At 41.7% G+C, this 13,854-nt stretch overlaps 1 protein-coding gene across 2 annotated transcripts in view; it reads left to right on the top strand.

Annotated features, from left to right (window-relative positions):
- Positions 1 to 13,854, top strand: part of col22a1 (collagen, type XXII, alpha 1) — a 58,281-nt gene that overhangs the window by 40,317 nt on the left and 4,110 nt on the right. For both annotated transcript variants that reach the window (XM_030412406.1, XM_030412407.1), the window contains 20 exons: positions 87 to 131; positions 707 to 742; positions 1,195 to 1,308; positions 1,630 to 1,683; positions 1,938 to 1,991; positions 2,140 to 2,193; positions 2,354 to 2,407; positions 2,589 to 2,642; positions 2,757 to 2,810; positions 2,961 to 3,014; positions 3,105 to 3,149; positions 6,151 to 6,204; positions 7,076 to 7,129; positions 7,293 to 7,346; positions 11,156 to 11,227; positions 11,325 to 11,360; positions 11,454 to 11,498; positions 11,930 to 12,109; positions 12,221 to 12,287; positions 12,421 to 12,603. In XM_030412406.1, coding sequence (XP_030268266.1) covers positions 87 to 131; positions 707 to 742; positions 1,195 to 1,308; positions 1,630 to 1,683; positions 1,938 to 1,991; positions 2,140 to 2,193; positions 2,354 to 2,407; positions 2,589 to 2,642; positions 2,757 to 2,810; positions 2,961 to 3,014; positions 3,105 to 3,149; positions 6,151 to 6,204; positions 7,076 to 7,129; positions 7,293 to 7,346; positions 11,156 to 11,227; positions 11,325 to 11,360; positions 11,454 to 11,498; positions 11,930 to 12,109; positions 12,221 to 12,287; positions 12,421 to 12,603 — 1,363 coding nt within the window. The remainder of the gene's footprint in view (positions 1 to 86; positions 132 to 706; positions 743 to 1,194; positions 1,309 to 1,629; positions 1,684 to 1,937; positions 1,992 to 2,139; positions 2,194 to 2,353; positions 2,408 to 2,588; positions 2,643 to 2,756; positions 2,811 to 2,960; positions 3,015 to 3,104; positions 3,150 to 6,150; positions 6,205 to 7,075; positions 7,130 to 7,292; positions 7,347 to 11,155; positions 11,228 to 11,324; positions 11,361 to 11,453; positions 11,499 to 11,929; positions 12,110 to 12,220; positions 12,288 to 12,420; positions 12,604 to 13,854) is intronic.

Below are 13,854 nucleotides of genomic sequence, written 5' to 3'. Positions count from 1 at the left end.
GTGGCAGTGAATGTCCTGTCACTTGCTTTTAGTGTCTTAATTATTCATTTTGTCTATTGATTCACTTCCCTTTGCTCCACATGCAGGGTTTACCAGGAAGGCCCGGAGAGAAGGGATCACAAGGAGAGCCTGTAAGTACAGAAAATGGAAGGGAACAACATTTACCTGTGCTACTGGTTTTAATTATTGATAATGTACACATAGTTAATTTACATTCTATATTTAACAGTCGGATGTAAGGAGAGAATAATCGTGCACTGTTAATGCACAAGTCTGTGTAATAAAAGTAAACAACACTTACTCTCTTAGTCTGGGGTTGTTCTTCATGATTTGGGTTACCCCCATAGCGAGCTGTCCATAAAGCAACAGTTTTCCCAGTTTGGTGTAGCTGAACTTGACCGGCCTGCACAGAGGTCTGACCTCAACCCCACCCGACACCTTTGGGATAAACTGGAACACCAACTATGAGCCAGACCTCATCACTCATCACCAGTGTTAGACCTCACTAATGCTCTTGCGACTGAATGGGAGCAAATCCAGACAAGTGGAGGCTGATTAAGTAATGTCCATGGTGTCAGAATGAGATGAGTTGCATAAAGGTGTTAACATGGCATTTTTGGAACAGAGCCCTCAGTTAGTTACTGAATTAAGACCACTAATCTTGTGTTTTCCTGATTGATTAACTCTTCCATCCGCTGTCTCTCAGGGGAAGGCTGCAGACCTCTCCGACCTGAATCTGAAGGTAAGGAGCATCTCCACCAGTCTTTATTGAGATATGTTAAGACTTTGTACCATTAACCAATGGTAAGTTAATATTTAATTCAACTTGTGTTGTTTAACAGACAATTGAATACTTTATAAACCATTTATCAAGCACTTGTGAAGGTTTTGAACGATCAGTTGCAATCTTGTAATTGCCATACAAATAATGTTTATTGATGAACTACAAGGATTTATTAACAATTACAAAGGGCTATAGACATCAGTTTTAACCTCACAATAAACAATTGCATAATAAAATGGTTTGTAAAGCTTTTCTTTGTTCTTTAACATTGAAATAAATGTTAGATATTGTTTTATTATAAATTCAGCATTTGTTAATGATGGTTGGGATAAAGTTTAACCAAAAAAACTTTAATGCATGGATCCTGAGAACTTTCTGTTTATCACAAACACGTTTCTGCCACCATCCAGGATGTTTGCTCAGACTGCCCAGCAGGTCCACCTGGACCACCTGGTCTCCCAGGAGTCCCAGGGGACAAAGGACACCAGGGACCTCCAGGGAAAAATGGTGAAAATGGATACCAGGTACAGTAGGACACAGCTATTAAGATTCAGCCATCATAACCTCACTTCTCCTGTAATGAGAGGGCTATTATGATAACTCTGCTCTTCTTCAAAGCCGTATTATAAAGTGTGTGTCTCCACTGTATTAGCCCTAAGTGAGGCATGAGGTCCTTGGTACACGTTTGTCATCATCCATCACAGTTGGTGTGACGGATGGAGAGCCTCTCTCTGCATCATTAGCTCAGCCTCCTCTGGGGGCAGCAGTGAACGATAAGGACCCAGTGACGGTGCTCTCCACTGTCCACCTGGACAGAGACTGATGCTCTGCTGGTGTCATTACAGGGCCCGCCGGGAGCAGCTGGACCTCAAGGACCCCCTGGAGCTGACGGTGGAAAGGCAAGTGTACATACTAACTGTTGACTTACGGCTCCCAAAGGGCCTGATGCTAATTAATTGCTATCAACATTTCTTTTTTTCTCACAAGGTTCAGTTAATTGAATAAGAGCACAACTTATAGTGTTACATCTCCTCTTTGGTAATATTTGGAACATTTGGGGGTTTTATTTTCTGTTGACAAACAGTTTCTTAGATGGATGCTTTCCTCTTGAGATTTGACGTTTCATATGATCTTTCTCGCTTTTTCACCACAGGGTATTAAAGGTGATCGAGGACCTGCTGGAGGCCCTGGAGACAAAGGAGACAAGGTATATTTGTCGCTTATGACTCATGAGCCTCGCGCTTATTTGTCGTTCCCCCTCCTTTCTTTTTGTGTTCAAAAAACGTTTCATTGGAATATTATTGTCTGATAAAATGACATTATTAGATTTTAATAATTTTCCTCTCTATAAACAGGGTCACCCTGGACCCCCTGGCCATCCAGGCACTCCTGGCTCGATGGGTGCACCTGTAAGTCACTATTTTGGGATTATTTGTTTATTTCATGAGCTCTAAATTCTCGATTTAAACTTTATGTAAACAGGACTTGTTTGTCTAGTTTTTTTTTTATCTCACAGTCAGGCTTTCTATTTCTGTTGACCTCCACTGACACTGTCTCTTTTCACTTCAGGGTAACGATGGACAGCCTGGTTCCGTCGGCCCCCCGGGGCCCCCTGGAGAAAAGGTCAGACTGCACTCCACGTACTTTCCCCTCAGAAAACTTATTACCCATGTGTCATTATTGTACAAACCTCTTCCCTCTAGCATGTAGGTCAGCCAGCCTGTGCAGTAATAGTGGCCATTAATCATTTCTTCTCCTTTGGTGACGCTGACCTGTTTGTGTTTGTTTGTTTTTGGTTCACCAGGGCAAAGAGGGTCTCAAAGGAATCCAGGGACCACCAGGTCTTCCTGGCATTATCGTAAGAAAAGCAATTTGATGTTTAACCTCATGAATATACATACAGTCAAGGCAATGTGGTGTTAACAGTCTTTAGAGAAGCAGACACTAAATAATCACTTTCATTGAACTGCAGGGTCAGCCTGGAAAAATGGGAAAAGATGGCAGACCAGGGGAAACAGGAGAACCTGTAAGTAGATGGAGATGTTTACCTTGCTATTGATCCAAGGAGTTTAAAAGTCTCGAACAACATCAATAAGGCATTGTCTGCTTTTTAAAAAAAAAAGTGAAATAATGTGACCAGACAATGATGAAGTAACTGTGTTGGATTTTATTTCAGGGCAAGCAAGGTGAACCAGGACAGCCAGGAAATCCCGGGCTTAGGGGACTCCCAGTAAGTGAGCACCAGTAAACAGATCTGATGAAGGAAACTGTTGTTGCAAACCTCTGTGACTTACTCGCTTTTGTTTCTCCTCCTGTACAGGGCTTTAAGGGCCACAGAGGAGAACCTGGACCGCCAGGACCTAAGGTCAGTGTGTTACTTTTGTTTTTCGTTTATATGAGCAGGTCAGTTTGGATCTAAGAATAACACTGAACACAAACAATTTTTACAATATTTGTTCACATCCAACTAACTGAGTTTCGTTTCCAGAAGCAGATCTTACACACTGCTCTTGCTCACCATTACCAGATGTATTACTAATTTGTTGTGTAAATACATTTGGTAATCCCCAGCAAAATCAGTGTGCGGGATGAAACACAAACCATGCTCTGCTTGTTCTTTACCACCATTTTCCTGCCTAATGAGCTTCAGCATCTGTAGGAATTCACAATTGCTTCCTGTCTAGTAGATTGCTCAACTATTACTGTGATGAAATGTGGAGAACAGAAGGACATGTCACTGGTGGCCTGTTAATATGGAACTGGATGTGGATGCCTGTACTACTTATTCTTGCTTTTCCATGTGCTGCCAAAGGAAATTTCTTATCTTCTTATTTTGGTCAAGTGTATTTCATTACAATACATTTTTCGCAATTCACCCATATCTGCAGTGCCATGAATAAAAAAAGAACACTTGACTTCGGGTTTCAGAGGATAAGAAGCACCAACATGCCAAATTTTACTTTGACAAGGCCACTTGTCACATAAAAGCTTTTGCATTTTGTGCCAGCAGTGTTCTGTTGAAGTTCAGTCCTTAAAAATGTAGACCAAAATGGTTCAATCTGATGCTGCATAGAAAAGTAGATGAACCAGCCCCAACCCTGGTGAAGCTTTATATGTGTTAGGTGACAGTTTTTTTAACTCTATTTTGAATATGAGGTCAGTGGCGCAGCATGCTGGAACAGGCACCCAGGTAGCACCAATTTCTCTACAGGCCTAACGACGTCATGTGTCCTCTCTGAAAGTGTGACATAAAATAATTTATCACTCACGGCCTCATCCCAATTGTCTCAATTAAATAATAAGAAAAGTGTAAACACAAAAGGTAAAATGATGTTGTACTAACTGAAACGTGTCCATGCCACAGGAGTTTATAGAGACAGCATTTTGATCCCATGTCTATTTACCTCTGTGGCATGGAGTGTTCAGTGTCCAGGCGTTACGTTGTTTTTTAATTACGCAATTTCACTGCCGCATTGCACTAAGATGATAGAGATGCATCAGATAAATGTTGAAGAACATTGTCTTGAAGTGTTTGGATTTGTAAACGCTTAACGGCAGCAAAATAATATAAAATGAACACATGCATGATTAAAGATAACCTCCTCGCCTCCACGGTCATACACACTGCATGAGATCAGGGAATGGTGCAAAGCCACATTCAGTTTTCGTCCTGCTGCGCTGCGATGTTAATATGCGTCTTGCACTTTATTCAGACACCTTTCTCTGGGAGAGTCACTGCACCTGCTGCTTTGTCTCTCGCACAGCACACACCCGCAGGAAAGGTTTCCGCCATAGCGCCATGACCAATAGCATGGCTCATTACAGCCGGCTCTGACTGAGCCCCAGTGAGGCGCTGGCTGCACTGCCACACAGACAGCAGACAACTTATTAGAGGAACTGTGGAGTGTTTCCATAGACACACCGAGTATTACCCTGCACTGCTTATGATTTACTGTCACTAAATGTCAGTCATACGGAAACTTTATTCACCATTATTCAGGAAATTGAAAGTTGATGCCTACAATAAAAAGGGCAGATTGCACAAAGAACCTCAGTACAATGTAGAAGTGTCGCATCAATCCTCATAATTAACTCTGTGGATCGGAAGTCTGGTCTTTATTACGGAGTGCCAGAACTGACAGAAAGCAGTGAAAGACCATCAGATGGGACAAAAATAATACTAAATAAATAGTAATTAGCAAAACAATTAAAGTATAGCTTGCACAGAAATGGCGCAGGCTAAAGACAGTGAGCACCTTGTCAGGAAGCTAACTAGCTACAGCTAACATCAATAAAACTACACATGTGAAGGTAAGGTTACTCATCCATATGCTGCTGAGTGACTCTGTGCAAACTCTTCTTACAGCAGCAAAAACATATAATAACTATATCTATAACACTGGCCTCCATTAGCCTTGAAAGTTGCTACTAGCTGCTATTAGTTAACACTAAATATTTTGTTTATTTTACATACAGTTTTTCTGTACCTTATTTTAAAAGCTCTTCATGTAAACCCGATTTATTAATTTATCCTAAGACTTTCCACTAATAAAAACTTCATTTCTGATGTTTTGCAGCTTTCTAATGATACTAATACAATACAGTACAGCTAATAAGATATTAAGTGAAGTAGGAATTAAGCTTTAAAGGAAATTAACATAACATAACTTTAAAGCCGCTATGTGTCATATTTTAATATTTTGTGTCACACTCTACCCCAAAGTATTATTTTAATACTGGTAACATAAAAAATACATGTCCCACGTATGCGACAGACCCCCCTTCCTGGGAATAAAGAGAGTTGTCAAGATTAATGACCTATAGTAAATTATAATAAATGTATAATTTTGAATAATACAATAACATGCATTAAAAAAACAAACACTTGTGCTAGTTACAGCCATAAAACAATGTGTTTTTAAAACTTTGGTCCCCCCCTTAAATGCCTCACAGTGGTTTGGTCCACTATACCAATCCCCCACACATAAGCTTGATACGATTTGCCTTAAAGCAGTCTCTGTGGGTGTAGGAGTAGTGTCTGACCTCCAGTAACTAGATACTTTGCCAAAGTTACCTTAAAAAAAAACAGGTGTCCCCTTTAGGAATCAAACTTGAAAAAAAATGTATGTAGTCCCCCCCAACAGCGAAATGAAATACATCACAGAATGATTAAATGTCAAAAGCAATAAAGTAGATGTCAACTTAGCATAAAGTAGAATGGCCAACCTGGATTGAAACATTTTGGTATGATTATGAAACACTGTCACTTCAAGCTGAGACAATTTTCTCCTGGGCGATCAAGCAAACCTTACCTGAAACTAATCCTCGAAGTTTCTCTCATTTGATATTTTTCATGGTTTAAACAGGGAGAAGATGGAAAGTCTGGATCACCTGGGCGTGATGGCAAACCTGGGAAGGAGGTATGTTATGTGATATTTTTACACAATGACTTGCAATTTCTATTCTATGCGTACACACTGAAATTATAACAACCAGGAGGAGAAATGTTGTTTCTCTCTGCAGTCCCCTCATCTGAGACAAAGAAATAAAGTCATATGAGGATACAAAAGACAGCAATAATTTTAAAACTGTACAGTAGCATCCTTTTAGCATAAGCAGTATACATGCCACCCACAGCAAATATCTGGCTTTCGTTTTATTCCCTACAATGCAATCTTGGCTCAGTCTCCCAGTTCTGTAAAGGAGCCAATCCTGAGAATAATCATCACTGCTGTCTGGAAGCAGCCTCCAAAGATCGATCGAATGCAGATAATACTTCTAAGTTTAAAAAAGTTTTTGACAGAATACAACATTTTCCAGCAGATCACACAATCTTTAATCAAGTCTCTTTCACACAAGAGGCCCGGTACTGACAGTGTAAAATTTAAAACCCCAGGAACCTTATATCTTTTGACATTGCACAAGTTTCATCCCATTTATCAAATGACAAACCTTAATCCCGCTCACATACACATTTAAAGGCTGCAGCACTTTTATCCCCCCACTTGTCTCGTTGCAGGATGTAACACTTCACCCAAAACCCTTTTAGCTAACTCATCCTCCGGATGTGGGGCTAAGAGACAGAATGCTCTCCTGAAGTAAAAATATTTTTCCCACCGACTCCTTACTCAAAAACTAGTCAGTGCTCCAGTTGAGGCTGAAGTCTAACAGAGATTAAAATGATCAAGCCTGCAGTATTCCCAGCATGCCCTAAAGGAAGAGATATGATTAAGATATTTTGTTTTCAGCATGTGTGAGACATAAAAAAAAAATGGCTGTTTGTTTTCGCAGGGCTCCTTGGGACCTCCAGGCCGAGAAGGGCTTAGCGGCCCAAGAGGAGAGCCGGTGAGTCATTTTCAATCACTCTCCAGGCTGTCTGACGCAAACAGCAGACAGGCGCAGCACAGTGTCAAGCAGACTAATAGATATGGACAGCAAGTGGCACTCAAGTCGTTTCTCTTCCAGCCTTATTTTCTCACTTTTTTTTCTTTTTCCTTTTGCATACCAGGGCAAGCAGGGTGAACCAGGGCCATCAGGAAAAGCAGGTGTCCCCGGAAGTCCGGTGAGTCGTCTAGTCCTACCGGCATCACCTTAAAATTGGATTTGCAAAAGGCGCTTGGATGACTAACAGTGCCAAAGAAACACAGAAACACTTTACCACAACACATCAGTGAACAATAATGACTAAAAAGGCAGGGTGGAAAATTAGGGAAAAGTAGCATATTCAGGGCTAATCGAGCAAGCGGTCACTGCATGTGGGATCGGAAGGCGAGAGGAGGAAGCAAGGGATTTCTAGCAGAGATGAGATGTCAGATTATGATGGAAGATCGGAGTAAATGTTGTCCTGACCGCGGTGGAAACATCGCTCTCCCCTGGGTGAGCCAGGATTGAAAGGAGTTGACCAGGCTGCTGCCAGTAGGAGGAAAGTGATTGCCAAGTAATATCAGAGCACGGAGAACAGGCTGGAGCGGACCGTCTCCTGGAGGCACAGGGCCTGTAATTCCCTCAGCAGGCTGGCGTGCCACGCAAAGGTTTTGGATTTCACAAGTGCATCCATAGACAAATACCCACGCAGAGTCCCTGGTGACAAAGGGCCTGAATCATCTGATGATGCAGAATGCAAATAAGGTCATGTGGGGATACAGGCTCGTCAAGGTTGTCCTCGAGTTAGAGATGTGAATATTAAGCCGAGTGTGTAAGGATTGGTAGAGAAGATGAGGACGCATTTAATAGGCTGCTTTAAAACTGGCATTAGCATAACTGCAATTTTAATTGAATAGATGGAAAACCAAAGCAAATCCAAGGACGATAATCACCAAATAACAATGAAGATCTTGTGAATGCCTCTTATCTGAAACAACAAAAGGTGGCGTGACAATGGAACAATGTCCTCTTTGTCTTCTGTGTGGTGCCGTACGAACTCAAGCCCACCCTGAAATAATACGAGGCGCCGTTTAAAATTCAAATCAAATTCATATTTATTGAAAAAACAAATTGGTCGAGGTTCAACTGCATTTAAGACTGTTAATTAAGTCACACACAAAAAGTCTTCACCATGGAGCTGAGCACGATTTCAGGCCTGTCCTTGCATGTAGTGCATGAAATACATCTAGACTAGTGGTTTAAGATTCATGAAAAGTAATTACTGCCTAACTTGATAGCATGTCTAGCTACCAACAAAAGGCTTAAAAAACAAGATTTAGTTTCAGAAAAGTGCTGTGGTTATTTTAAACTATAGTATAAGAGCATTCTGTATTTTTGCTGGAGAAAAGAGATGTCTGATTTCAGTATGGCTTAAATCCATACAATAATGTTTAAGCTACCTTTACCTGTCCAATATCTCGGGAGGTATCAATGTAGGTGTTAAAGATGAGTTGTCAGAAGTCTCATAAATCTCCTCAACTGATGTCACAGTGCTGGTTGGGGCTGAATACCACATCAAAAATGGTGTAGCTGCTCCTCATCTTGAGTCCACACTACCTGCTGCTAGCATAACACAGATGTGTCTATGACCAAACTGTCTATAGTAGAGTTGAATTGTGGGTAATGTGGGCACTAAGTTTTGCCAAAGAAAAAGAATTCAGGGAGTATCAAGATAAGTTCAAATGAAATGCAATGAAGAATCTGTGAAGCAAAGGAGGGGTGAGTCCCTGTCTGTACACAGGTGTTTTAACATGTGCTTCAGACAAAAACAAACTGTGATACCAAACAAGTGAAGCCCTTCAGAGGCACACGGAGGAACACAGAGGCAGACACAAAGACTTGGCAGATAGAACTGGGAGACATCTGACTTTTTTCAAGATGAAGCTTAAAGTCAGCAAAAGGCAGATGTCTGGGACAAGGAGTCCAGGAGAAGAAAACTCTGTGGAGGTAGCTGGTGATAATGACTAGAGGGGAAGAATCTGGAGAGATGTAGCCCAAATGATGACCCTCACAGATCCACAGTACTGTATGGTAGTGTTGTAGTACTCCAACTTTGTCTTAATGACCTGTATTCTTTATCTGGAATTTACCACATTTTTACTCAGTCTCAGACAAAGAAGATTTGTGTCTCTAATGATGAACCAGAACTCCTGAAAAAGTCAAGTTCATTTGGTTTCTGTGGGTGTTTGAAAGGGATTTGGAACTTACATATCAATTTAAGGACTGTGTATCATTTCCATGTTCCACATTTTCATGTAAATGCAGTGGTCCGGTCCTGGTCTGGACTCGGCATCACCCTGCCTTGGTCTTGACTTGGTCCCTGTCACAGTTGTGTTCTCAGTTTAGGACCTGATTAACCTGCGATGGTTCAGGACTGCTGGACCTTAAAATCTGCATGTGCTTTAGGGGTCCCCTGAGGATGTCCTGGGCCCTGATGCATACTTTATCTACTGTATGAAGCCTATTCAGAAAAAGAGACATATGCAGAAAGTTTACATGTACCAGCAAGCACTGTGTGCAGTTCTTCATTTTTTTTTTTTTTTTGTTTGTTTAAGTTACCTGTGATAAATGATCCGTACACTTTGCTGCCCAGGTAACAATGTCATTTCAAAGTGTTGTGCCAGCACTCATAAAGCTTTCAGAGCCCCGTGTACACTACATAATCTCACAATATCGCTGAGTACACAGATGAGTTTAATTAAAGTCTGGGAGGGTTCAGTGATTACAGGGTTTATAGGCTGACACTGGCACTGGGGCCCAGGGGCGGACTCAGGCTGTTTGAGGGCCAGGGGCTGAAAAAAAATTAAACGGGGCAGCAGATGGCTGAAAGTTGTGATGCACTTATGGTGAAACAGTTAAATTAAAATAGTTTTATTATGTGTTTTATTAGTCCTAACCACTACACCTCTCTAATCAAAGACACAGGCAACTGTTAGCTATTCAACCGTTTACAGTACAGCTACGTTTCTAGTATCTAAGGCAGCATTTCATGATGTTTTCTTGCATATCGGGCCACCGTAGAGGGCACTGTGTCATGTGTTATCTGAGATAAGGTATCTGAACGGCCACTTTTTCAGTCTTTTTACCTTGGGGGCGCCAGGGGCCGGCCCGGAGATAAAGAGGAAGGGCAGGCAGAGGTCATCGTGACAGATATCATACCTAATGTTGGAAATCAAATTTTATTAGTTATTTGTTGTTATGAGACCTGTGAGGGAGTAGAGCTTTTTTATTTGACAAGACAGTATAATTTGCAACACATTTGTTCAGAGACAAATAGATGGCGCTGCACACTGTCTGTGGTCTGTGGGCTGAGGAATGGTTCCTTGGGAGGAGGAGTAACTGTTGCTAACTGGAGGGCAGACGATACGTAGCTTTCAGAGAGGAGATGATGATATCAGTCAGCAGAGGGAGCAGATCATCAGAAAGAGCCTGGAGGAGGGTGGAGGCCAGGAGCCAGATGCAGAAAGGTTGGCAGAGGAGATAGAGAGTGATTTCAGTGGAGGGTGGAGGTATTTAGTGGGAGGAATGAGGTAATGCCAAAACTGTTATCAGATGCTCCAATTTAGCACACGGAGAAAGGAGGCTGTAGTGTGTCCATTCAAGATTACAAAAATCATTTTTTCAAAAGAGTAAATGAAATATCAAATATTAAATAAAGAGAAATATTCCTTACCTCCTGCTAGAATTAATGAATTTCTTCACTCTGTTTCTGCCACAACCAGTGTGTCTTGAGGCCCACATATTCTCTGCAAATATGAATTTTAATCTCTTCAAGCTGCCATGTCCTGCCGCAAGATTGGTTTATGAGATTTTTATCCACAGCACTGCTGCATGTTGATAAGGACTGCAGCTAGCAAGTTAATCTTTCAGTAATGAGCGAGGCTTTTAGAATACTGTAAGCCATGTGTGTGCCACGTGATGGACGGCCATGTCTCTGTTGTCACACAGGGTCTCAGAGGGGACAAGGGAGAGGCCGGCAACCCAGGATTACCAGGCTTTAGTGGGCCCAAAGGCCCCGCGGTGAGTGCTGGATTTGACACATTTTGATTTAAAGATTACTTTCAGCTCATAAATATGACCAGCTGTGGATAATGTCAACTTTCATCTCGATTTCCAGGGTCCACCTGGTCCAGTCGGCCCAGAGGGGAAACAAGTAAGCACTTTACAAGACCACTGATGGCTAGCGTGCTATAAAGTACACCGTTTTTTACGCATTTCAACATTTACCGTTTTTGGTGTTTTGTAGGGAATGCCAGGCAGAGCTGGTGATCGTGGCCTGAAAGGAGATAAGGTGGGTACAAGAGATGGTGAGAAATAACATCCATCACATGGATATTAACAGATAATGTGTGATAATATGTACAAACCTGTCAACTGACTGCCAACATGGAAGAAATTAATCATACCCTTAAAACACAAGGGTGTAGGTTTTTACTTCAAAGTTCATTCATTCATCAAGGTCAAATTAATATCCTTCTCTCAGTTTTCATTGCAGCATTAAGCTTGGCTGATATGTTATTTTGACTTGTTGATATGATATTGAGGCCTGGTAGCTTGTCGAAATTGCCGCTTAGACAATTTAACACAGAGAATGACATAAACATAAACAAAAAAAGGGACATGTGTGAGTACATGTCCATTAGGGTTTTCTTCACTATCCAGTAAACTATTAGTCATGGGTCTTTGAGCCTGAACATATCTAACTGCTCTCCTCTATTCCAGGGAGACCCAGGAATGAAGGGAGATAAAGGACATTCAGGAGATCCAGGTATGCCTGGAAACCCAGGACCCCCAGGAAGAAAGGGCCACACAGGGATGATGGGCATGTCAGGACCGCCAGGAGAAATAGGAGCTCCTGGACCACAAGGACCTTCAGGAAACCCCGGTATCCCCGGCCAAAGGGTGATTAATTAGATTTTGAAACAAAGATGATACTACAATGATATGCACCACAGACGGTTCAGATCTCAGTCTTAATAATTGAGTAAACCATTAACATCTTTGTTGTCTCAGGGAGAGTCAGTATCACTGGAACAGATGAGACGGCTCATCCAGGAGGAGCTGGCAAAACAATTAGATGGTGAGGAGACAATTTCTTTTTGGTTCTCGTCCTGCCTGCAGCTCTCAGCGGGATGTTTGATTCATCAGGGCTCATTTGGGATAACGATGATAGAGTCGTAGCAGATCTAAGTCGTTGTTCTTTTTCTGTCCAGCCAAAATGGCTTACCTCATGGCTCAGTTCCAGCCAGCCCACGTGAAGAGTACAGCGGGCCGCCCAGGACCACCAGGCCCTCCAGGTAAGGACGGCAGTTCTGGACGCCCTGGACCCCCTGGAGAGCCTGGTATGCCCGGGCAGAGTGGAGGAGAAGGACCCAGGGGACCCATGGGCCCTAAAGGTAGGACCGATACCAGTGTTATTAGTTTTGTGTAAAAGTTTTTGTTCCTTCCCTTTTACCAAAGTGCTACTTTCCACTTTTTCAATCAGAAACTGGTGCACGACATATTACTGAGTTCTCGACTCCTATTGAGTTCAGGCCATTTTAGATTTCAATTTAAATATCAATTTGTCCAACTTCATGTCTTCAATGGAATAGTTTCACCAATTCAATCATAAATCAGAAAGTAATCTCATATGACTTTAAGACAATATCTGAGGGATGTTGTAAGAATATGTTTTAAGAAATTTGCCTCTGTACAGAAATATAGATGAGAAGATTGATACCACTGTTATGTTGGCTTGTCTCCAAAATACTATCTCAACTAACAAAATCACCTCATGGTTTTTAAAAAGGATAGGGGACTGTTCCTGAGGTGACGTGATATAGTCAATAAGGACTCAAACGCAAGAATCAGGGCGACAAGTTGTAGAAACAAAATACGGGTTTTACTAACAGAGCTGATTCCAAAAAGACAATGGAAACACGGGCAACTAAAAGCAACAATCCAAGAGCAAAAAACAAAGTTTTTGCAAAGAGCAAAAATCCAGAAGAAAACAAAGGAACAGAAGCAGCAAATGCAGGTAAGACACACGGTGGGAACCAGGACTGAGAACAGAAGTGAGAACACAGACGAACGGACAAAGAGTGAGAGAAAAAGACTTAAATACACAACAGAGGGACGAGTTATAAGAGGCGGGTAGTAAGGGCATTTAAAAAAGGCAGGAAAAAAACACAACGATACGACGTGCAAAACAGAACGTGACACATTAGGATAAAACCTACAAAATAAATCAGGAAACAACTCTACTAAAATTCAAAAGCCATGACATGAGGTTGACAGGTAACCAGTGGAGTCTCTAGGAAGTGACTGTACTTGGGACATTACCTCTACCCACTAAATGTCGTTTTTACGCTGACGATTTTGTACAGAATAAACACACAAAACCCTCTTTAAACTTCATTCCATTAAAATGTATGATGTCTGAGCCTGAGCTGATTGAACTCAGTTGATATAATTTGAGTCATTTTCACAGACTCGACCGCACTTTGACAGAGCTACAGGAGACATTATACAAGAAGCTGAGCAGGACGTGTTCTATCGGCTTGGCACTGTAGACAGACACCATCGATTTATCAGCAAATCAAAAAGGCTTTCAACGGTTCAGACAACCCCGCTACAACATACTAGCTCCTGAAATGTCCAATAGT

This window comes from Sparus aurata, chromosome 3 (genome assembly GCF_900880675.1).
Source record: "Sparus aurata chromosome 3, fSpaAur1.1, whole genome shotgun sequence".
Classification (NCBI taxonomy): domain Eukaryota; kingdom Metazoa; phylum Chordata; class Actinopteri; order Spariformes; family Sparidae; genus Sparus; species Sparus aurata.
Note: the sequence above shows the minus strand (reverse complement) of the source record. Positions and strands in the feature narration are given on the sequence as shown.